Source organism: Moschus berezovskii, chromosome 15 (genome assembly GCF_049115385.1).
Source record: "Moschus berezovskii isolate FMDL1 chromosome 15, NW_MosBer_1.0, whole genome shotgun sequence".
In the NCBI taxonomy this organism is placed as follows: domain Eukaryota; kingdom Metazoa; phylum Chordata; class Mammalia; order Artiodactyla; family Moschidae; genus Moschus; species Moschus berezovskii.
This window is the reverse complement of record NC_142474.1, coordinates 37,238,821-37,262,476: the sequence shown is the minus strand read 5'-3', so window position 1 is coordinate 37,262,476 and position 23,656 is coordinate 37,238,821. Positions and strand designations below refer to the sequence as shown.

At 41.0% G+C, this 23,656-nt stretch overlaps 1 protein-coding gene across 4 annotated transcripts in view; it reads right to left on the bottom strand.

Annotated features, from left to right (window-relative positions):
- RASSF2 (Ras association domain family member 2) overlaps positions 1-23,656 on the bottom strand; it is a 61,291-nt gene that overhangs the window by 16,615 nt on the left and 21,020 nt on the right. For all 4 annotated transcript variants that reach the window (XM_055431894.2, XM_055431901.2, XM_088843979.1 and 1 more), the window contains exons 2-5: positions 12,625-12,715; positions 11,116-11,191; positions 8,633-8,784; positions 5,002-5,090 (exon numbers count right to left, since the gene is read on the bottom strand). In XM_055431894.2, the coding sequence (XP_055287869.1) occupies positions 5,002-5,090; positions 8,633-8,784; positions 11,116-11,191; positions 12,625-12,683 (376 nt within the window). In that variant the 5' untranslated portion in view covers positions 12,684-12,715. The remainder of the gene's footprint in view (positions 1-5,001; positions 5,091-8,632; positions 8,785-11,115; positions 11,192-12,624; positions 12,716-23,656) is intronic.

Sequence of the window (23,656 nt, the reverse complement as noted above, 5' to 3'; positions counted from 1 at the left end):
AGAAAAAAAGAAGAAGGTATGAGGCATTAAATTACATTTTACTTAGAAAGTTTTATACAAGGTCAGTTCAGTTCAGTTGCTCAGTCTTGTCTGACTCTTTGCAACCCCGTGAACCATAGCATGCCAGGCCTCCCTGTCCATCCAAACCCACGTCCATCGAGTTGGTGATGCCATCCAACCATCTCATCCTCTGTCGCTTCCTTCTCCTCCTGCCCTCAATCTTTCCCAGAATCAGGGTCTTTTCAAATGAGTCAGCTCTTCGCATCAGGTGGCCAAAGTATCGGAGTTTCAGCTTCAACATCAGTCCTTCCAATGAACAGCCAGGACTGATCTCCTTTAGGCTGGACTGGTTGGATCTCCTTGCAGTCCAAGGGACTCACAAGAGTCTTCTCCAACACCACAGTTCAAAAGCATCAATTCTTCAGTGCTCAGCTTTCTTGATAGTCCAACACTCACACCCATACTTGACCACTGGAAAAAATATAGCCTTGACTAGACGGACCTTTGTTGGCAAAGTAATGTCTCTGCTTTTAAATATGCTATCTAGGTTGGTCATAACTTTCCTTCTAAGGAGTAAGCGTCTTTTAATTCATGGCTGCAATCACCATCTGCAGTGATTTTGGAGCCCAGAAAAATAAAGTCAGCCACTGTTTCCACTGTTTCCCCATCTATTTCCCACAAAGTGATGGGACTGGATGCCATGATCTTAGTTTTCTGAATGTTGAGCTTTAAGCCAGATTTTTCACTCTCCTCTTTCACTTTCATCAAGAGGCTCTTTAGTTCTTCTTCACTTTCTGCCATAAGGGTGGTGTCATCTGCATATCTGAGGTTATTGATATTTCTCCCGGCAATCTTGATTCCAGCTTGTGCTTCCTGCAGCCCAGCATTTCTCATGATGTACTCTGCATATAAGTTAAATAAGCAGGGTTACAATATACAGCCTTGACGTACTCCTTTTCCTGTTTGGAACCAGTCTGTTGTTCCATGTCCAGTTCTGACTGTTGCTTCCTGACCTGCATACAAATTTCTCAAGAGGCAGGTCAGGTGGTCTGGTATTACTATCTCTTTCAGAATTTTCCACAGTTTATTGTGATCCACACAGTCAAAGGCTCAGGCATAGTCAATAAAGAAGAAATAGATGTTTTTCTGGAACTCTCTTGCTTTTTCCATGATCCAGTGGATGTTGGCAATTTGATCTCTTATTCCTCTGCCTTTTCTAAAACCAGATTGAACATCTGGAAGTTCATGGTTCACGTATTGCTGAAGCCTGGCTTGGAGAATTTTGAGCATGACTTTACTAGTGTGTGAGATGAGTGCAATTGTGTGGTAGTTTGAGCATTCTTTGGCATTGCCTTTCTTTGGGATTGGAATGAAAACTGACTTTTTCCAGTCCTGTGGCCACTGCTGAGTTTTCCAAATTTGCTGGCATATTGAGTGCAGCACTTTCACAGCATTGTCTTTCAGGATGTGAAATAGCTCAACGGGAATTTCATCACCTCCACTAGCTTTGTTCGTAGTGACGCTTCCTAAGGCCCACTTGACTTCACATTCCAGGATGTCTGGCTCTACATGAGTGATCACATCATTGTGATTTTCTGGGTCATGAAGATCTATTTTGTACAGTTCTTCTGTGTATTCTTGCCACCTCTTCTTAATACCTTCTGCTTCTGTTAGGTCCCTACCATTTTTCTCCTTTATTGAGCCCATCTTTGCATGAAATGTTCACTTGGTATCTCTAATTTTCTTGAAGAGATCTCTAGTCTTTCCCAGTCAGGATTAACTAAATTTAGACTGAAGTTGACTAGGTAAATGGATTTTGTTAAGTAAACTAATATAAGGCTGGAATTTCATATATCTCTTTCTGTTAGAAGTGCTCCTTTTTGATTACAGGTTGAATGAATTTCTGGGCCCTTAGGTGATCCATATTTGCTTTCTTTTAATCATTTTGAGACTTTGGTTAAATGAATAAACATTGTTTCCAGTGACCTATGATCCTCTTGTGTTTTAATACCTTTTTGATATTTTTAACAAACTTACCCAAATATCAAAATCTGACTAAAGTTTTAGCCTCCAGCTGACTCTGGGATACTTCAAAAGAACATCTTTGAGACATTTCAAAGAGGAAGGGTAAACTAAGTTTATTTGATATGTTAAATTACTTCAAAATCTTTGTCAAATGGTTGGAGAAGAACCTTAGTTTATAGTGTATGGATAAATGCCACTAATATAGATATTCCAAAATTTATGTGGAATCCCTAACATCTGACATGTCCTGATATATAATCTAAAATGTTATATGTCACAGAAATAACCAAGTTTCCTGCTAACTGCATTGTACTCAAATCTATAACTAGGCTATTTTAAGTTTTGCACATGGACTGATGAATATGGTTTATAATTTTATGATTTTGAGAAATATACTAGTTTTTTTTTTCCAGAAAAAATATTTTATGGTATGACCTACAACAAGTTGATAAAGTGTACCTTTGCAAACAAAGCTGAAATATTTCATTTTCTATCTGATCCTGCCAAAATTTGGAGGCCCCCCCTGGCTCTCCTACGGACTTGATATTTTATTGCAATTGGACTCCTTGGTGACTCAGGTGGTAAAGATTCTGCCTGGAGTGCAGGAGATCCAGGTTAGATCCCTGGGTTGGGAAGATCCCCTGGAGAAGGGAATCGCTTCCCACTCCAGAATTCTTGCCTGGAGAATTCCCTGGACAGGAGACTGGAGAGCTACAATCCACGGGGTCACAAAGAGTCGGACACGACTGAGCAACTAACACTACAACTAGTCATGCTAATCATCATTTTAATTTATTCTTTGTTTCCAAGTTGTTTGTGCTCTGTGTCTCCCTGCAGCACTATGTCTTTGCCAATGTTACTAGCTGCATTACTTATATCCTGTCTTTTTTACAAGATTATTGTCTCTTACAGTACCGAGTGTGTAACCAGACCTCCAACAAAACTTCTATGGCTAAACATCTTGAGGAACAGACCACATTTATTACATAAAGTAATTGTAATAGTGTGATTCTAGGTGTGGGAAGATTTAACAAGGGAGAATGTCTCTTGGATCATAATTAGACAGAAGATCTAGATAATCTTTAATTATTGACAGGACCTAACCAAAAATTCAGCACCTGGAGTGGCATATCAAGAATTCTTGCCTGATCTTGAATGAGCCTCCCAGCCAGCACCATGGGACAGTTTAATTATGAAATGTTTCCCAAATGTTGGCCAAATTCCTGACCAAGAGGAGATCAGTCATCAGCAATTGCAGCTCTCCAGTGTCAGCTGATGAGCCCTGAGGGAACTCAAGAAGGAAGGACTACTTGCCATTTGCAGCCATCAGATTGTGGCCACTCCCTATGTTTCCCTGAGGAAACTCAGCATGTGAGACTAGAGGATACAGGTCCTTAGTTAACTGAGAAGTATATCAAAAGAATGATTTCAGTGAGCCAAGACTCTTGTATCTTCCCATATGTAGCACTGAATTCCTTAACTTGAGATGCTGCCTCCTGGGTTTGAAGTCCTAAAAATTTTTTGCTGAATAAAACATAACTCTCAACTTTTAGATTGTGAATATTTTTAAGTCTACAAGTACAAAGAAGACACTTTCCAAAGGGAAACAAAAGAAGACAAATCTCAACATTTGGAACACTGGCACCGATGGTGAACACTCTCAGAAAGGTCCATCTGATGAAGCAGTTACAACGGTCATCACCCCATTTCCACAAGATTGTGGAACAGACGTTGACAGTGGGGGATTATAATAGGGAAAAGCCAATTTTGACTCCATGTTGGATCTGTTTCTTTGATTTTACCTTTGTTTTTGTTGTTATAATAATACATAATGGCCTGCCTCAAGGAACTCTGCCCCTCTGTCTAACTGTTAAGTGAAAGCCACTTTCAGTTCACAGGGAGACAATCTGACCCTGCCCACCAGTGAATGGTTGCAGAAAAGATGAATTTAACACATCCCCTCCTATATGACAAGATAAATGGCCTTTTTACTTTATGTCCTCACCTTCTTTGTTCTACAAAAGAAATTGGAATCCAGACCCTGATAATGTGGGTTTTTTGGAGACACTAGTTTGCCATCTTCTCAGTCTATGGCTTTCTGACTCATATCCTTTGCCTGAACACCTCAGCTTTCAGTTTATCAGCCTGTTGTGTGGTGGAGCAGAATGAGCTTGGACTCGGTAACAGGTAGAGAAAAATGTCTTCCTTCCCGACACCATATACCACTAACCTCAGCTACACCACCTATAGAAGGGGTTAATAATAGCATAGACCTCAGAAGACTGTTGTATGGGTTTAAATAAGTTGATTAATTGAAAGCACTTAGAATAGTGTCAGGCACAGGATAAGCATGATATAAGGACTTGCAAGATATTATGAACTGATAATATCTATCTATCAAAATTACAAATGCACACAGCCTCAGACCTAGAAACTTAATTTGAAAGAATTCTACAGACACAAATGTGTGAAATGAGACATGTACAAGGACCTTGTCTACACTTTTGTTTGTCTAAAGACTAGAAATGACTTAAATGTTTATCAATAGGAAGTGATTAAATTATTTATTCATACGATGAAATACTGCAGAGCTGTAAAGAATGCAGAAGTTCTTTCTGGATTTGTATGGAACAATCCTCAAGACAAACTAACAGAAATGGGATGTGCAAAATGCTGCCACTTATATAAGAAAGGGAAAGAAAAAAACAACATCCAAACACTAAGCTTTGTTGGTGTGTATTTCCTTGTGTTTGCAAAGAATATCTTGGGAAGAAAGCCTTCAGATTGCTTCTAGGGAGGGAAAATCAGCAGGTGGATGAGATATGAAATTTTCAATTCTTTTTTCTTAATAAGTTTTGAATCTCAAACCATGTGAATTTTATATTTCCAAAAAATAAGTAACAGTATACAACATTCATCACATCAGTCTTCACACAGTTGGCCCCAAACTGGAGGATCCTCCCACCACGCATGTACCTGTGGGGCTCAGTGTCTGATCACTCTCAGCCAGGGCATCCACCTCTGAGATTGGAATGTTGGGCATGGTGAGGGGCTTCAGGATGGTACTGGGAAGCAAAAACAAACAAAAGGTTCAGCCTCTGCAGAGGAACTCCCTCAGTCCCACCCCATCTCACTCATGCAAAGGGAATACTTCTGGGGATCACCATGCAGTAGGTGATGAAGGACACGGTAGGCTGTGCTGAGGGCCTCATGAGGCTGGCCCAGCTCCTGAGCCAAGGACTGAGCAAGGAAGGTGAATTCTGGAGGGAGAAAGTGCTTGCTCCCAGCATTTGTAGCAACATCAAGCCCAGGACAGAGAACAACAAAGAATACCTGTGTGGTACCTGTGCTGGGTTTCTAAGCACCTACAAAGTCGATGCCTTATTTAGAAAACCCTAAAAATGGTCATTTATTTTTAGGAACAAGATTCTAGTACAGACCCATTCATGCTGGAGGAATTACTCAGAAATTTCTTCTGGAATCTAACAGGAATGGAAAGTAATAGGTTGGTTGCTACGAGAGTCAGAATAACTATTGAAGTGGCACTGATGGCAGTGTGCTCGGGGTTGCTGGAGAGAGGGTCACATGCAGGCAATCTGAGTTGAGACCTGGTATTGCCCTGATAACTGGGAAATAACTTGCCAAAGCTCAGAAGGACAATGGAAGCAGCTCAGAGAAACACACCCAAAATCAACAGAGGACTTGGCTAGAAAGGAGAATCATATTTGACCAATTAAGACCATCCCATGGTGAGAAGAATGTAGGTGCCCTGGTGAAACCAAGCAAGACCCTATGGGGTCTTCCCGGGAACAGACCCCTGCATCCTCTTCTTATTTGTTAAAAAGCTTTAGCCTTCTAGGCCTTCCCTGAGCTCAAAAAAAAAAAAAAAAAAACCATAATCAGAGAAGTGAGAAAATGCATAAACAAAGGAAAACAGCCAAGTAAGACAAAAAGATAATAGTTTAGCCATGAAACAATTCAAGAACCTTTAGTTCCTCCTCAGGGGCTATAGATAATATGCTGAGCCATATCCAGGAGTTGTTTTGCAGATACTGACTCCTTCCAGGAGGAGTATGTATACTCCTCCACCAGGTATATAAAGTTAACTGCATTCTGACCACAAGCAGGTAAACCTCAAACCAGTTGGAACCAGATGATGTTGACTCCTGAAGTACCACCTAATTATCTCACCACCAAATTAATGAGAAGAGCATCTACCACCCTGCAACAGTCTTCCTCACCTTGCCTTTAAAAACTCTTCCTTGAAAGCCATCAAAGAGTTTAGGTCTTTTGAGCATTAGCTGCCTATAATCCTTGCTTGGACTTGCAATAAATGCAGCACCCTCCTTTACTATAACCTCGTGTCAGTAAATTGGCTTTATTGCATGTAGGTGAGCAGATCCAAATTTGGTTTGGTAATACTATGACTCAGCAGAGATAGGACTTACAGTCCAGGGATGAAATTTTTTTGTTTGTTTTTTGGCCACACCATGTGGCCTGTGGGATCTTAGTTCCCTGACCAGGGACTGAACCTGAACCCTCTGCAGTGAGAATATGCAGTCCTAATCACTGGACTGCCAGGGAGATAATTTTAAGGAAAGACAATTGAAAATTGAAAATCTGAAAGAACTACCTGTTGTATAGTTATAACTTGCGGGCATCTGAGCCCCAGAATGAAATCAGAGCCTCTCAGGAATGGTGTACACTTGGCACCCACAGCAGCCACTGCCCACTCCCTAGTCTGAAACCCTCTTTATTGCCCAAGCAGAAACTGGTCTCAGCATGTTTCTTTTAAAAAAATAAAAACAACTTTTTATTTTGTATTGGGATATAGCCAATTAATAATGTTGTGACAGTTTCAGGTAAACAGTGAAGGAACTCAGTCATTTATATGCATGTATCCATTCTCCTCCAAACTCAGCATCCTTCTTAAAACAGTGGTCCAGGCATTCACTTTACTATAGCAGGCACTGGAATAACATTATTATTCCTGAAAACTCTGTCGAAGTATTTGCAGGTTTCAAGAAGCAACCAAGACCAGCTTGATGCCATAAGGAAGGGAAAAGAAACAAGTGTACAGCCTGAAAGGCTCTGGAGTAGGCCAGCCAAAGGCCACATGGTCAAATGGAATTTTAAAAACCACCTCACTTAGGGAATGAAATGTAATACTCCACAGGCTAGGCTGGTGCTATGGAATGGGTTTGGCCCGCTTGAAACCAAATACAGTGAAAATGCCGAAAGCAAAGCAGAGTATGAAACTGCAAAGTTAGATGAAACCAAAGAACTTTGACTGGACCTCTCCACGGCTCCTCCTGCACTGATGGTACAAGCAAAGACTTTCCTCCTTAAATTCCCTTGGAAATAAACCAGATCAGCTACAGGCTTTGGGCAACACTGTAGGTTTCTCTTAAATTCAGCAGAGAATAGATTTGGCTGTGGAGTTTAACAAAATGTTCAATGGGGCCAACAGAGAGGGCTTGGTTCTCATTTAAAACAGAAAAAACATCACTGTGGTTTTGGCTGAGATCTTGGGGCATTCCACCATGCTCTGGCCCCAAGGCAGTCAGCATTAGCAAATTTTAGGATGGAACAAAGGGTTGTCACTTTATCCTAAAAACTGAAATCCCAGATAGTAGGGATTTCCTTGGTTGTCCAATGGTTAAGAGTCTTCCTGTCAGCGTAGAGGACATGGGTTCAATCCCTGGTTTGGGAACTAAGATTCCTCAGGCTGCGGGACAACTAAGCCCGTGCATCACAACTACTGAAGCCCACACACCCTAGAGCCTGTGCTCTGCCAAGAGAAGCCACCTCAACGTGAAGCCTGTGCACCTTAGAGAACATCTGCATGCAGCAATGAAGAGCTCATGCACCACAAGGAAGACCCAGCACAGCCACACACACACACACACACACACACAAAAAAAAAAAAAAAACAGTAAAGAAGGTGTGCCTTACTAGATGTACAGAGTTACTCATTTGGCTACAGGAAGGAACAGGCTTGGTCTTCACAGACCTTCTTGTGGGAACACAGGAGAGGGGACCTCCCAGACCGTCATACCACCACCCAACTCCAGGTGTAACCTAAAGGAAGCAGAGATGCTTGGCTGGCTTGGTCAGGGCCTGACATTCTTTCCCCACTTCCAGGGTCCTCTAAGACACAAAGAGCTTTGGACAGAAGTTTTGAGCCCTAAATGACTCTGGGGTGGGTCATTCTGTGAGGAGTGGTCCCAGTGGGGAGGATGCTGGGGCACTGGGTGTCCTGTCAGAAATCTGCAGACTGAGCCTGGCTAGCCACTACAATACCCCTCAGAGAGGCAGGGTCTCCACGAGTGATGGCACGCTGCTCACTCAAGCCTTGGTGCTTCTCCTCTTGGACCAGGCATCTCCCTTCCTCACTCTTTCATTCACTGATTGTGGGGACAGGCCTGGAAGCCCAGAAACACCAACACATGCCCCTTTCTCCTCATTACAAGTTTAGAGCAGGGGGCAGTGGGAATGGGAGCTTGGATCAAGGCTTGCTGAAAGAAGGTAGCACTTACCAGCTTGAGAACACATGCAGTCCCCCGATACCTCTGGTCAACCCCCAGTCCTATCTCTCTTTACTCACCCCTGAGCCCCCAGGTTACAGCCAGAGTGCCAAGAGGAAGAGGATGGAGGGGGGCGAATGCGTTCATTGTCATCCTGCATCTGTAGACGAATGGGCCGGCGCAGTCCCCAGGAAATGTTCAGCAGCCCCTCCACAATAAACTCATCTTCCTCCTGCCACAAAGCAATTGGGTAAGTCCAGAAAAGTCCCAAAGAAGCCAGCACCATGTTGTTTGTGGTAAATGACAGTATTCTTGATGTGCCCAGGTTCAGTTCTGTTCAGTTCAGTCGCTTAGTCGTGTCCGACTCTCCGCAACCCCATGAATCACAGCACGCCAGGCCTCCCTGTCCATCACCAACTCCCGGAGTTCACTCAAACTCATGTCCATCGAGTCGGTGATGCCATCCAGCCATCTCATTCTCTGTCGTCCCCTTCTCCTCCTGCCCCCAATCCCTCCCAGCATCAGAGTCTTTTCCAATGAGTCAACTCTTCGCACGAGGTGGCCAAAGTATTGGAGTTTCAGCTTTAGCATCAGTCCTTCCAATGAACACCTAGGACTGATATCCTTTAGGATGGACTGGTTGGATCTCCTGTGCACCCAAGTTACAGTCATACCTCAGCTCCAAGCCACTCTCCAGGCTCTGAAGCTGAGCTCGGAGGTCAGCACATAGTTGCCTCGAAATTCATAGATATGTGCAAATTGTAACAATGGTTTCTTTGTTGTTTTTTTATACTAATGACTTTAAATAAAGATAAATATATTTCTTAAAGTATGTGAGAAAATAGCCTATTCTTAAATTACGCTAACAGAAGCAAGAGCTAAAACCTTGAATTAGCTATTTTTCCCCCTCCCCTACTATAGAAAGTGATGTGTCTTTCATTATAACATGTTTAGCAATCTGACCCACTGGTTGATGATTTAAAGTAACATTTCCTCAAGTTTGTTCAACAGAATACTAGCTCATCTGGCATATGAGCTGTTACCTTAAAAAGAGTATCAAGTGATCATGAGTTGGGTGATGACGTGTTATCAGATTTCTTAACAGCAGAACTTCTCAGAGCCAATAATTAGCTAATGTGCCACATAATAACTCTCCAAAGGTGAATAAATTCTGCAAGAATTCCAAATTTATACTCAAGGATTGTTGACTGATAAGAATTTAAATGTGAAGGCCTTCTAAAACTATCTTGATGTTTTATCCCAAAGAAATGGATCTCAGGAATTACCATACCCTTGAGTCATCTATAGGACATACCTCAGAAAAGCTTTTTAAGGACCAAAATCTTGCTACTGAACCAGTCACTAATTAGTAGAAGGTTTGAGGACAGTGCCTAAAGAGTCAGGTCTTCTTTCTAGAATCAGCAAAACCTTTTGAACCCATGTTTTATAAGCAGGGTGAAGGCCTCAGGTCTGGGCTATGGCCACATCTTCAGGACAAGCCCCATGAAAGATGACATATGTTCAGTGAACAACCAATCTGGGTCCCAGGATCATCCTTAGAGAGGGAGCGGGTAATAAAAGAAGGCAGAAGACGGGTGGAACAACTTTAGAGTGTTTGGGAATCTTAAGGAGAAAAGCGTTATTTAAGCACAGGTTACATGTATGGTCTTCTAAGTGATCAAGGCTGGCATCAATACTTTATACCACATGATTAGAGGGCAGAATTTAACTCAAAGTAGGACTTTGCCTAAGTGGTGTAGTTTGAGGAACATACAAAAAGCCACTACATACTATCCCCAACCAGCCTGCCTTAGTAGCTGAAATTCTACCACCTGATATCTGTTTCTACAGATTAAATCAATATGGCCTGATAACCTGAAAATGTGTTTAGAAGGGTATTACATGTACCTTCTTATCAGCCAAGAACACCTGAGTATAAATTACTCTACCAGGTTCCCATATAATTCACCATCTACCCGAAACAGGCTTTATAGAAATGGATACAGGACGAGTAAACTTAGACTCAGGAAGGGGGCTGGGGAAAGACATATGGATAACAAAAGACATTCTAAGAAGGCATTCTAGGAAGGCTGTTGCAGTTGTGGGGAAAAGCCAAGAGTTACCACCCAAAGCTTATGTAACTTGTCCAGATTGCTGCAACAGCACATGGGCCAGATGTGTCAACACAGAGGACAGGGTGAGGTTCCTGAATTGCCCAAGAGGGAAAAGGTTGCTTGAGTACCATCTGAAATAGTCATTTCATGAAAGCATCCTTTTGGAGGATCCTCCTTCTGAGGCTAGTATTAGTCCAGCCACAGGACTATCTCCAGAACAGAAAACTCATTCTTTTTAGAAAAAATCTGGGCGCGGGGTGTACTTCTAAAAAACTCTAGGGACTCCCACTAACATCACTAACATTGAGAGGCTACTCACTGTGGCAAGAGAGGCAGAGACCCTCTTGGTGAGGGTGACATGGAGACATGGAGACCCAGAAGACATGGAGATGAAGCCTGGGCTGGCCACTAGGGGAGGAGCCCCACAGATCTTCCCTGTGACTCCTTACCTCACGATGTCGGAGCTGCAAATTTTGGCCTTCATAGTACAAGTTGTAGGTCTTCAAATGCAGGAGAAGTTCATTCCTTAAGAGAAAAATACAAAAGGTGTCACAATCTCAGCTAAAGTCACTTATAATGCAATTGCTCCCTCTTTTTCTCACCTCTAATCTGGCCTTCAGTCATTCCAGTCAGGGTGTTTGTCTACACGTGCACATACACACAGATACACACACCCATAGTGTGTAGAACCACCAATCTTTCACCACAAACTTTCTCAGGATCAAGATCAAGAGTAAATACTACCTAGAACAGACTTAATGTAAGGAGCAACTCCAGAAAACCAAGGAGGTCTGGTCTGCTGACAAGGTTAGCAGCTCTCACTACATTTATCAACTCCAAGCTAAATACGCAGGCCTTGTTAAACCACAGATTTATAGATGCAAATGCACTTCAAAGCCCATACACAAGGTTTCTTTAGCCTCTCCACAGCCTTTCCTCTCTCACAAATGCTGTGAGAAGAAGACATTCACTACGGACCTTCATGAGACTCAGAAACTCCTAGGATTTCAAGAAGTTAAAAGGGAGCGCTCTGGGCCCCATTGACTTAGGTTTCATTGACATACCTTTGTTGTTTAGTCACTAAGTTGTGTCCAATTCTTTACAACCCCATGGACTATAGCCCACCAGGCTCCTCTGTTCATGGGATTTTCCAGGCAAGAACACTGAAATGGGGTGCTATTCCTTTCTCCAGGGGATTTTCCCAATCCAGGTATTGAACCCATGTCTCCTGCATTGCAGGCAGATTATTTATTGCTGAACCACACAGGAAGCCCCTAATGTAATATTCTGCGTTACTCTTCTAACGTACTCTTCTACTCTCCTTCAAGAGGTGCTTTTGTCTCTTTATTCTACGTGCTTTTAGTTATAAAAACATTTTTTAAAAACCTTACAAGGCCTCTAAATACTGGTTTCCAAGTTGTTCCCCTGGGAGCATAGTTCTGTTAATACTAAACATGGAAGTGAGAGCATGTGACACTCTTTGTGATCAGAGTGAGAGCTGTCAAACCTGAAATGCTCTGATCAAGTTTTATCTGAAAGTGAATGAAGTGAGGCCTGGGAGGAGGGAGGAACTTGAGGAGACTGAGGTATGCTTTTGCCTCTTCTCAGGCAAGAGGCAAAGGGTGTTCTGTCACTTTAAGTCCAATCATTGAGTGTAAAGATTTGGGGCTGTCACAACCAACTCCTCCTCCTAGAAACTCTCCAGGACATCAACTCTTTCGAGCCTCTAAACTATGTCTTGAAGACCCCCTTAATTTCACTCTCTATGGCCAGGCTCTGGGGGCATGTTCTTTATCTACAGCAGCAAACTTGCACGCTCTCACCAGTCCACACTAAGTTGCTTTCTCCTTCTCACACACACGAGCTCCTCTCATGAAGAGAGGAGGCTCCTCTGCCAGTGCCTTCCATCCACATGGGACTGGCCACTGTAAAGACAACCCCATAGCAAAAAATCTTACTTGGAAATGTATTTATCTTGTCCACATGGGACTAGGGAAGTTTGGTGATGGTAGTCCATTCTTCTTTTCTCTTTTCATCAGAAGAAGAGGCCTATATTTGAAAGAAGACAGCAGTTAAAGTCCAGTTGTGTCTTTAAGAAGTCAGCAGAACAAGGGCTGGGGGCTGGGAGCACATGGTTCTTTGTCCCTGTCCCAGATACATAGCTTGAGCAGCCCAACACTGACAAAGGGCCAGGGAGATGCCACACTGTTGGCTGCTGCCTCTGCTTGCCAGAGCTTCTGAGAAAAAAACCCAAACAAAAGATGAAAATCCCTGCACAGCCCCAAAACAAATGCCCAAGCCACAGCCACAGAGGATGCTGGCACCCAAGCTGGTTTGAAGGAATGAATCTTCCTAAAGAGAACTTCACTACATAGAATAGAGATCTGTCTGAAGAAGAAGGTTGATATAACTGAGATATACTAAAGATTGGTAAACAACCTAAAAAAAATGCCCAAAGAGAAATGGGCACAATAAATCACAGCATATACATCATCATTAAAATATGACAATATGAAAGGCAATTTAATTACCTGAGAAAATGACAATACATTATGAAAACAAAGTTATAAAACTATGTGTCCAATTTTGTTTAATATACATGTAAGGCTTCCCTTGTGGTTCAGATGGTAAAGAATCTGTCTGCAATGTTGGAGACCCAGGTTCAATCCCTGGGTTGGGAAGATCCCTTGGAGAAAGAAATGGCAATCCACTCCAGCATTCTTGCCTAGAGAATTCCATAGACACAGGAGCCTGGCAGGCTACAGTCCAAGGAGTCTCAAAGAGTCGGACAAAACTGAGCAATTACACTTTCAAGGGTAGTTACCTTAGTGATAAAGAATCCACCTGCCAATGCAGGAGACACAGGAGGAGATGTGGGTTGGATCCCAGGGTCAAGAAGATCCCCTGACGGAGGAAATGGCAAACCAATCCAGTATTCTTGCCTGGGAAATCCCATGGACAGAGGAGTCTGGCAGGCTACAGTCCATGGGGCTCCAAAGCTTCATGATGTGACTGAGCAGATATGCATGCAAGCATACAATATGCATATATATACATTACTTTGTTGCGTGCTAGCAAAGTAACGCTCAAAATTCTTGTCAGGCTTCAACAGTATGTGAACCAAGAACTTCCAGATGTACAAGTTGGATTTAGAAAAGGAAGAGGGACCAGAGACCAAATTGCCAACATCTGCTGGATCATGGAAAAAGCAAGAGAACTCCAGAAAAACATCTATTTCTGCTTCAAAGACTACACTAAAGCCTATGACTGTGTGGCTCACAACAAACTGTGGAAAATTCTTAAAGAGATGGGAATACCAGATCTCCTTACCAAGCTCCTGAGAAACCTGTAGGCAGGCCAAGAAGGAACAGGTAGAATGAGACATGGAACAACAGACTGGCTCAAAATTGGGAAAGGAGTACAGCAAGGCTGTATATTGTTACTCTGCTTATTTAACTTCTATGCAGAGTACATCATGCAAAATGCTGGGCTGGATGAAGCACAAGCTGGAATGAAGATTGCTGGGAGAAATATCAATAAGCTCAGATATGCAGATGACAGCACCCTAATGGCATAAAGAGAAGTGGAACTAAAGAGCTTCTTGATGAAGGTGAAAGAGGAGAGTGAAAAAGCTGACTTAAAATTCAATATTCAATAAATGAAGATCATGGCATCTGGTCGCATCACCTCATGGCAAATAGATGGGGACAAAGTGGAAATAGTGACAGAGTTTATTTTCTTGGGCTCCAAAATCACTGCAGATGGTGATTGCAGCCATGAAATTAAAAGATGCTTGCTGCTTGGAAGAAAAGCTATGACAAACCTAGAGAGTATATTAAAAAGCAGAAATATTATTTTTTCAACAAAGGTCCCATCTAGTCAAAGATATGGTTTTTCCAGTAGTCATGTGTGGATGTGAAGGGTGGACCATAAAGAAGGCTGAATGCTGAAGAATTGATGTTTTTGAGCTGTGATGTTGAAGACTCTTGATAGTCCCTTGGACTGCAAGATCAGACCAGTCAATCATAAAGGAAATCAGTCTTGAATATTCACTGGAAGGACTGATCTGAAGCTCCAATACTTTGGCTACATGATGCAAAGAGCCAACTCATTAGAAAAGACCCTGAGGCTGGGAAAGATTGAAGGCAGGAGGAAAAGGGGATGACAGAGGATGAGATGGTTGGATGCCATCACTGACTCAATGGACATGAGTATGAGCAAGCTCCAGGAGTTGCTGAAGGACAGGGAAGCCTGGTGTGCTATGATCCATGGGGTTGTAAAAAGTCAGACACGACTGAGTGACTGAACAAGAACAACAACATACATTCATCTGAATGGATATATATATATATATATATGGGTTTTTCAACCCAGTACTATCGACTTTTGGGGCTAGGTCATTCTTTGTTGTGAGGGCTGTCCTGTGCATTGAAACATGTTTAGCAGTATCCTTCGCCCTTACCCACTAGATGCCAGCAGCATGGCTCCCAGTCATGACAATAAAAAATGTCTCAGGACATTACCACTGTCCCCTGGGAACTAAACTGCCCCCAGTTGAGAACTTTTGGCATATGTATATGTAAGTGAATGAAAGGCCAGCTCTCTCAGGTAACAGTATTATTAGAATTTTTCTCAAGTATTTTTTTCTGAAATTTTTCAGAAATGAAATTTAAGAAGTAAGACAAGGAATAGCAACATACTTTCAGCTAGTCTATCCTTAACATTTACTATCCTTACATTATAACACATCTGTCCATCCCTTTATCCATTCAATAATTCATCTTATTTTTCACACCAAAAAATATGTCCTTTTCTTCATAGGGGACTGGAATGCAAAAGTACAAAGTCAAGAGATACCTGGAGTAACAGGCAAGTTTGGCCTTGAAGTACAAAATGAAGCAGGGTAAAGGATAACAGAATTTTGCCAAGAGAATGCACTGATCATAGCAAACACCCTCTTCCAACAACACAAGAGAAGAGTCTACATATGGATATCACCAGACGGTCAACACCGAAATCAAATTGACTATATTCTTTGCAACTGAAGATGGAGAAGCTCTTTACAGTCAGCATAAACAAGACCGGGAGCTGACTGTGGCTCAGATTATGAACTCCTTATTGCCAAATTAGGATTTCAGTTGAAGAAACTAGGGAAAGCCACTAGACCATTCAGGTATGACCTAAATCAAATCACTTACAATTATACAATGGAAGTGACAAATAGATTGAAGGGATTAGATCTGATAGACAGAGTGCCTGAAGAACTATGGACGGAGGTTCGTGACATTGTACAGAAGGCAGTGATCAAAACCATCCCCAAGAAAAAGAAATTCAAAAAGGTAATATGTTTGTCTGAGGAGGCCTTACAAATAGCTGAGAAAAGAAGAGAAGTGAAAGGCACAGAGTAAAGGAAAGATATACCCATTTGAATGCAGAGTTCCAAAGAATACCAAGTAGAGATAAGAAAGCCTTCCTTAGTGATCAATGCAAAGAAATAGAGGAAAACAATAGAATGGGAAAGATCAGTGATCTCGTCAAGAAAATTAGAGATATCAAGGGAATATTTCGTGCAAAGATGGGCACAATAAAGGACAGAAATTGTATGGACCTAACAGAAGAGACGGAGAAGGCAATGGCAAGCCACTCCAGTACTCTTGCCTAGAAAATCCCATGGATGGAGGAGCCTGGTAGGCTGCAGTCTGTGGGGTCGCTAAGGGTCGTACACGACTGAGCGACTTCACTTTCACTTTTCACTTTCCACTTTCACACATTGGAGAAGGAAATGGCAACCCACTCCAGTGTTCTTGCCTGGAGAATCCCAGGGAAGGGGGAGCCTGGTGGGCTTCCGTCTATGGGGTCACACAGAGTCGGACACGACTGAAGTGACTTAGCAGCAGCAGCAGCAGCAACAGAAGAGAAAATGTTAAGAAGAGGTGGCAAGAATACACAAAAGAACTATACAAAAAGGATCTTCATGACACAGATAACCACAGTGGTATTATCACTCACCTAGAGCCAGACATCTTGGAATGCAAACTCAAGTGGGCCTTAGGAAGCAGTAGCAAGAACAAAGCTAGTGGAGGTGATGGAATTCCAGTTGAGCTATTTCAAATCTTAAAAGATGATGCTGGTGAAGTTCTGCACTCAATATGCCAGCAAATTTGGAAGATTCAGCAGTGGTTACAGGATTGGAAGGTCAGTTTTCATTCCAGTCCCAAAGAATGTTTCATCTACTGCACAATTGCACTCATTTCACATGCTAGCAAAGCAATGCTCAAAATTCTCCAAGCCAGGCTTCAACAGCACATAAACCGTGAACTTCCAGATGTTCAAGCTGCATTTAGAAAAGGCAGAGGAACCAGAGATCAAATTGCCAACATCCACTGGATCATAGAAAAAGCAATAGAGTTCCAGAAAAACAACTACTTCTGCTTTATTGATTATGCCAAAGCCTTTGACTGTGTAGATCACAACAAACTGTGGAAAATTCTTCAAGAGATGTGAATACCAGACCACCTTACCTGTTTCCTGAGAAATCTGTATGCAGGTCAAGAAGCAACAGTTAGAACTGGACATGGAACAACAGACTGGTTCCAAATTGGGAAAAGGAGTACATCAGGGCTGTATATTGTCACCCTGCTTATTTAACTTGTATGCAGAGTACATCATACAAAATGCTGGGCTGGATGAGGCACAAGCTGGAATGAAGATTGCCGGGAGAAATATCAATAACCTCGGATATGCAAATGACACCATCCTTATGGCAGAAAGCAAAAAAGAACTAAAGAGCCTCTCGATGAAAGTGAAAGAGGAGAGTGAAAAAGTTGGTTAAAAACACAAGATTCAGAGAACTAAGATCATGGCATCTGGTCCTATCACTTCATGGCAAATAGATGAGGAAACAATGGAAACAGTGAGAGACTATTTCTTGGGGCTCCAAAATCACTGCAGATGGTGACTGCAGCCATGAAATTAAAAGACATTTGCTCCTTGGAAGAAAAGCTATGACCAAAGAAAAGCTATGACCAACCTAGACAGCATATTAAAAAGCAGAGACATTACTTTGCCAACAAAGGTCCATTTAGTCAGAGCTATGGTTTTTCCAGTAGTCATGTATGGATGTAGGGGCTGGACTATAAAGAAAGCTGAGCACTGAGGAACTGATGCTTTTGAACTGTGGTGTTGGAGAAGACTCTTGAGAGTCCCTTGGAGAGCAAAGAGATCCAAACAGTCCATCCTAAAGGAAATCAGCCCTGAATATTCAATGCTAAAGTTGAAATTCCAATATTTTGGCCACCTGATGCAAAGAACTGACTCATTGGAAAAGACCCTGAGCCTGGGAAAGATTGAAGGCAGGAGGAGAAGAGGACGAGAGGATGAGATGGTTGGATGGCAGCACCAACTCGACGGACATGAGTTTGAGCAAGCTCTAGGAGGAGTTGGTGATGGACAGGGAAGCCTGGCATGCTGTAGTCCATGGGGTCACAAAGAGTCGGACACAACTGAGTGATTAAACTGAACTGAACCCTTGACATTTACTATCCTTACACTATCATACATCTGTTCATCCCTTTATCCACTCAATAATTCATCTTATTTTTCACACATTTCAAAGTAAATTACACACAAAACATTTCTTAACAATTTAAGAAATTTAAATCATACTAAGTATCTTTTCCAACCACAGTAGTATTAAATTAAAAATCAATAGTAGAAAAAAACTGAAAAATTCACAAATATGTGGAAACTAAACAACACACTCCTGAACAACCAAAGAGACAAAGAAGAAACAAAAAAGAAAATTTAAAACATCTTAAATAGAAACAGAAGCAAACACACTAACAGTTATGAGATACACCAAAAGCACCTCTAAGAGGGAAGTTTATAGCAATACATACCTACATTAAGAAAAAACAAAAGATCTCAAATGGACAATCTAATTTTATACCTCAAGGAACTAGAAAAAGAAAAAAACTAAACCTGCAACTAGCTAAAAGAAGGAAACAGCAAGTATCAGAGCAGAAATAAATGAAATGGAAACCAGAAAAATGATAGAAAAGGTCAATGAAACTAAGAGCTGGGTTTTTTTTTAACAAGATAAACAAGTAGAAATGTATAAGTTGGATCAATGATTACATTTATTGATTTATATATATTGAACCATACTAGTATTCCAAGGGAAAATGTCACTTGATCACAGTGCATGATCCTTTTAATGCACTGTCAAAGCTCAGTTTGCCAGTATTTTGTTGAGAATTTTTATATTTATATTGATCTAGTATTTTGACCTGTTGTTGTTGTTCAGTCGCTCAGTTGTGTTGGACTTTTTGTGACCCTATGGACTGCAGCATGCCAGGCTTCCCTGTCTTTCACTATCTTCCAAAGTTTGCTCAAACTCATGTCCATTGAGTCAGGGATCCCATCTAACCATCTCATTCTCTGTCACCCCCTTCTCCTCCTGCCCTCAATCTTTCCCAGCATCAGTGCCTTTTCCAGTTAGTTGGCTGGTAGTTGTTTTTTTTTTAATATTGTAATGTCTTTATCTGGCTTTGGTATCTGGCCTTGTAAAATGAATTTGACAGTGTTCCATCCTCTTCAATTTTTTTGTAAGAGTTTGAAAAGGATCAATATTAATGCTGCTTTAGACATTTGGTAGAATTCACCAGTGAAACCATCTGATTTGGGCTTTCCTTTGTTGGGAGGTTTCTAATTGTGGATGTTCAATATCACTAATAATCAGGGAAATGCAAATCATGCAAACTATTAAATATAGCATGGATAAAAATAAAGTCCTACTGTACAGCATAGGGAAATATATTCATCATTCTGTGATAAACTATGATGGAAAAATATGAAAAAGAATATGTATGTGTATAACTAAGTCACTTTACTATACAGCAGTAATTAAATATGACATTATAAATCAACTATACCTCAATAAATTTTTTTTTAAAAACACAATGAGATATCATTTCACACCTATTAGAATGGCTATCATTACAAAGACATGAGACAACAAGCATTGGTGAGGATGCAGGAAAATTGAAACCCTTATGAACTACAAGTGAGAATGTAAAATGGTGCAGCCACTATAGAAAACAGTATGGCAGTTTCTGAAAACACAATGACCCAAAAGCTATGGGAAGAGGTGAAAGCAGTTCTAAGAGGGAAGTTTATAGCAATACAAATTTACCTCAAGAAATGAGAAAAACATCAAATAAACAACCTTACTTTACACCGAAGGAAACGAAAAAGCACAAAACCCACCAAAGTTGGTAGAAGGAAAGAAACTATAAAAATAAGAGTAGAAATAAATGAAAAAGAAACTAAGGAAACAATAGCAAAGATCAATGGAACTAAAAGCTGGTTATTTGAGAAGATAAACAAAATTGGCAAACCATTACCCAGACTCATCAAGAGATAAAGGAAGAAGACTCAAATAAATAAAATGAAAAGTGAAAAAGAAGTTACAATGGACAATGCAGAAATAGAAAGGCTCATAAGAGACTACTACGAGCAACTCTATGCCAATAAAATGGATAACCTGGAAGAAACAGACAAATTCTTAGAAAAGTACAACCTTCCAAAACTGAACCAGGAAGAAAGAGAAATCATGAACAGACCAATCACAAGCACTGAAATGGAAACTGTGATCAAAAATCTTCCAACAAACAAAAGCCCAGGGTCAAGTGGCTTCACAGTTTAATTCTATCAAACATTTAGAGAACAGCTAACATCTATCCTTCTCAAATTCTTCCAAAAAAATTGCAGAGGGAGGAAAACTCGAAACTCATTCTATGAGGCCACAATCACCCTGATACCAAAACCAGATAAAGGTATCACATTAAAAAAAAATTACAGGCTAATATCACTGATGAACATAGATACAAAAATCCTGAACAAAATACTGATCAAGTGGAATTTATCCCAGGGGTATAAGACTTCTTCAGTATATGCAAATCAATCAAAGTGATACACCATATTAACAAATTGAAAGATAGAAACCATATGATCATCTCTATAGCTGCAGAAAAAGCTTCTGAAAAATTTCAATGCTGATATGATAAAAGAAACTCCCCAGAAAATGGACATAGAAGGAACATACCTCAATATAATAAAGGCCATATATGACAAACCCAGAGCAAACATTATTCTCAGTGGTGAAAACTGAAAGCACTTTTTCTAAGATCACGAATAAGACAAGGGTGCCCACTCTCACCACCATTATTCAGTATAGTTTCAGAAGTCCTAGCCATGGCAATCAGAGAAGAAAAAGAAATAAAAGCAATCCAGATTGAAAAAGAAGTAAAACTCTTAATATTTGCAGATGACACAATACTATACATAGAAAACCCTGAAGATGTCACCAGAAAATTACTAGAGCTAATCAATGAATTTACTTAAAGTTGAGGATACAAAATTAATACACAGAAATCCCTTGCATTCCTATACACTAAGAATGAAAACTCAGAAATTTAGGAAACAATCCCATTTACCACTGGAACCATAACAAAAAAATAAAATATCTAGGCATAAACCTACCTAAAGAGACAAAAGACCTATGTGTATGTGTGCTCAGTTTCTCAGTGGTATCTGACTCTCTGCAGCCCCATAGACTGTAGCCCACCAGGCTCCTCGGTCCATGGAATATTCCAAGCAAGAATACTGGAACCAGTTGCATTTCCTGTTCCAGATGATCTTCCCAACCCAGGGACTGAACCCATGTCTCTTGTGCCTCCTGCACTGGTGAGTGGATTCTTTACCACTGCACCACCTGGAAAGCCCAAAGCCCTATATACAGAAAACTATAAGACACCAATGAAAGAAATCAAAGATGACACAAACAGATGGACAGATATATCTTGTTCCTGGATTGAAAGAATCAATATTGTGAAAATGACTATATTACACAAAACAATCTACAAATTCAATGCAATCCTTATCAAATCACCAGTTGCATTTTTTTGCAGAACTAGAACAAAAAACTTCACAGTTTCTATGGAAATACAAAGGATCCCAAATAGCCAAAACAATCTTGAGAAAGTAGAATAGAGCTGGAGGAATCAACCTTCCTGACTTCAGACTATACTACGAAGCTACAGTCATCAAGACAGTATGGTACTGGTACAAAAACAGAAATATAGATCAGTGGAACAAGATAGAAAGCCCAGAGATGAACCCATACACCTATAGGCAACTTATCTTTAACAAAGGAGGCAAGAAAATATAATAGAGAAAACACAGTCTTTCAATAAGTGGTGCTGGGAAAACTGGACAGCTATGTGTAAAAGAATGAAATTAGAACACTTTCTAATAACATACACAAAAATAAACTCAAAATAGATTAAAGATCTAAACATAAAGCTAGAAACTATGAAACTCTTAAGAGGAAAATATAGGCAGAACACTCAGACATAAATCATAGCAATATCCTCTTTGACCTGCCTCCTAGAGTAATGGAAATAAAAACAAAAATAAACAAGTGGGACCTAATTAAACTTTAAAGTTTTTACACAGCAAAGGAAATTATGAACAAGATGAAAAGACAACCCTCAGAATGGGAGAAAATAATTGCAAATGAAACAACTGACAGAAGATTGTAATCTCCAAAATATGCAGCTCAATACCAGAAAAACAAATAACCCAATCAAAAAATGGTCTGAAGACCTAAACAGACATTTCTCCAAAGAAGACATACAGATGGTCAACAAACACATGAAAAGATGCTCAACATTGCTCATTATTCAGTTCAGTTCACTTCAGTTCAGTCTCTCAGTCATGTCTGACTCTTTGCAACCTAATGGACTGCAGCATGCCAGGCCTCCCTGTCCATCACCAACTCCCAGAGTTGACTCAAACTCATGCCCATTGAGTTGGTGATGCCACCCAACCATCTCATCGTCTATTGTCCGCTTCTCCTCCCACCTTCAATCTTTCCCAGCATCAGACTCTTTTCCAGTGAGTCAGTTCTTCATATCAGGTGGCCAAATTATTGGAATTTCAGCTTTAGCATCAGTCCTTCCAATGAATATTCAGGACTGATTTCCTTTAGGATGGACTGGTTGGATCTCCTTGCAGTCCAAGGGACTCTCAAGAGTCTTCTCCAACACCACATTTCAAAAGCATCAATTCTTTGGCACTCAGCTTTCTTTATATTCCAACTCTCACATTCATACATGACTACTGGAAAAACCACAGCTTTGACTAGACAGACCTTTGTTGGCAAAGTAATGTCTCTGCTTTTTAATATGCCCTCTAGGTTAGTCATAATTTTTCTTCCAAGGAGCAAGCATCTTTTAATTTCATGACTGCAGTCACCATCTGCAGTGATTTTGGAGCCCCCCCAAAATAAAGTCTGTCACTGTTTCCAGATCTATTTGCCATGAAGTAATGGGAACATATGCCATTATTTTAGTTTTCTGAATGTTGAGTTTTAAGCCAACTTTTTCACTCTCCTCTTTCACTTTCATCAAGAGGCTCTTTAGTTCTTCTTCACTTTCTGCCATAAGGGTGGTGTCATCTGCATATCACTCATTATTAGAGAAATGGAAATCAAAACTATAATCAGGTATCACCTCACACTGGTCAGAATGGCCATCATCCAAAAAAATCTACAAACAATAAATGCTGGAGAATGTGTGGAGAAAAGGGAACCCCCTTGCACAGTTGGTGTGAATGTTGACACAGCCGCTGTGGAGAACGGTATCAGTTCAGTTCAGTTCAGTTCAGTCGCTCAGTCGTGTCCGACTCTTTGCGACCCCATGAATCGCAGCACACCAGGCCTCCCTGTCCATCACCAACTCCCGGAATCTACCCAAACTCATGTCCATCGAGTCGGCGATGCCATCCAGCCATCTAATCCTCTGTTGTCCCCTTCTCCTCCTGCCCCCAGTCCCTCCCAGCATCAGGGTCTTTTCCAGTGAGTCAACTCGTCACATGAGGTGGCCAAAGTATTGCAGTTTCAGCTTCAGCATCAGCCCATCCAATGAA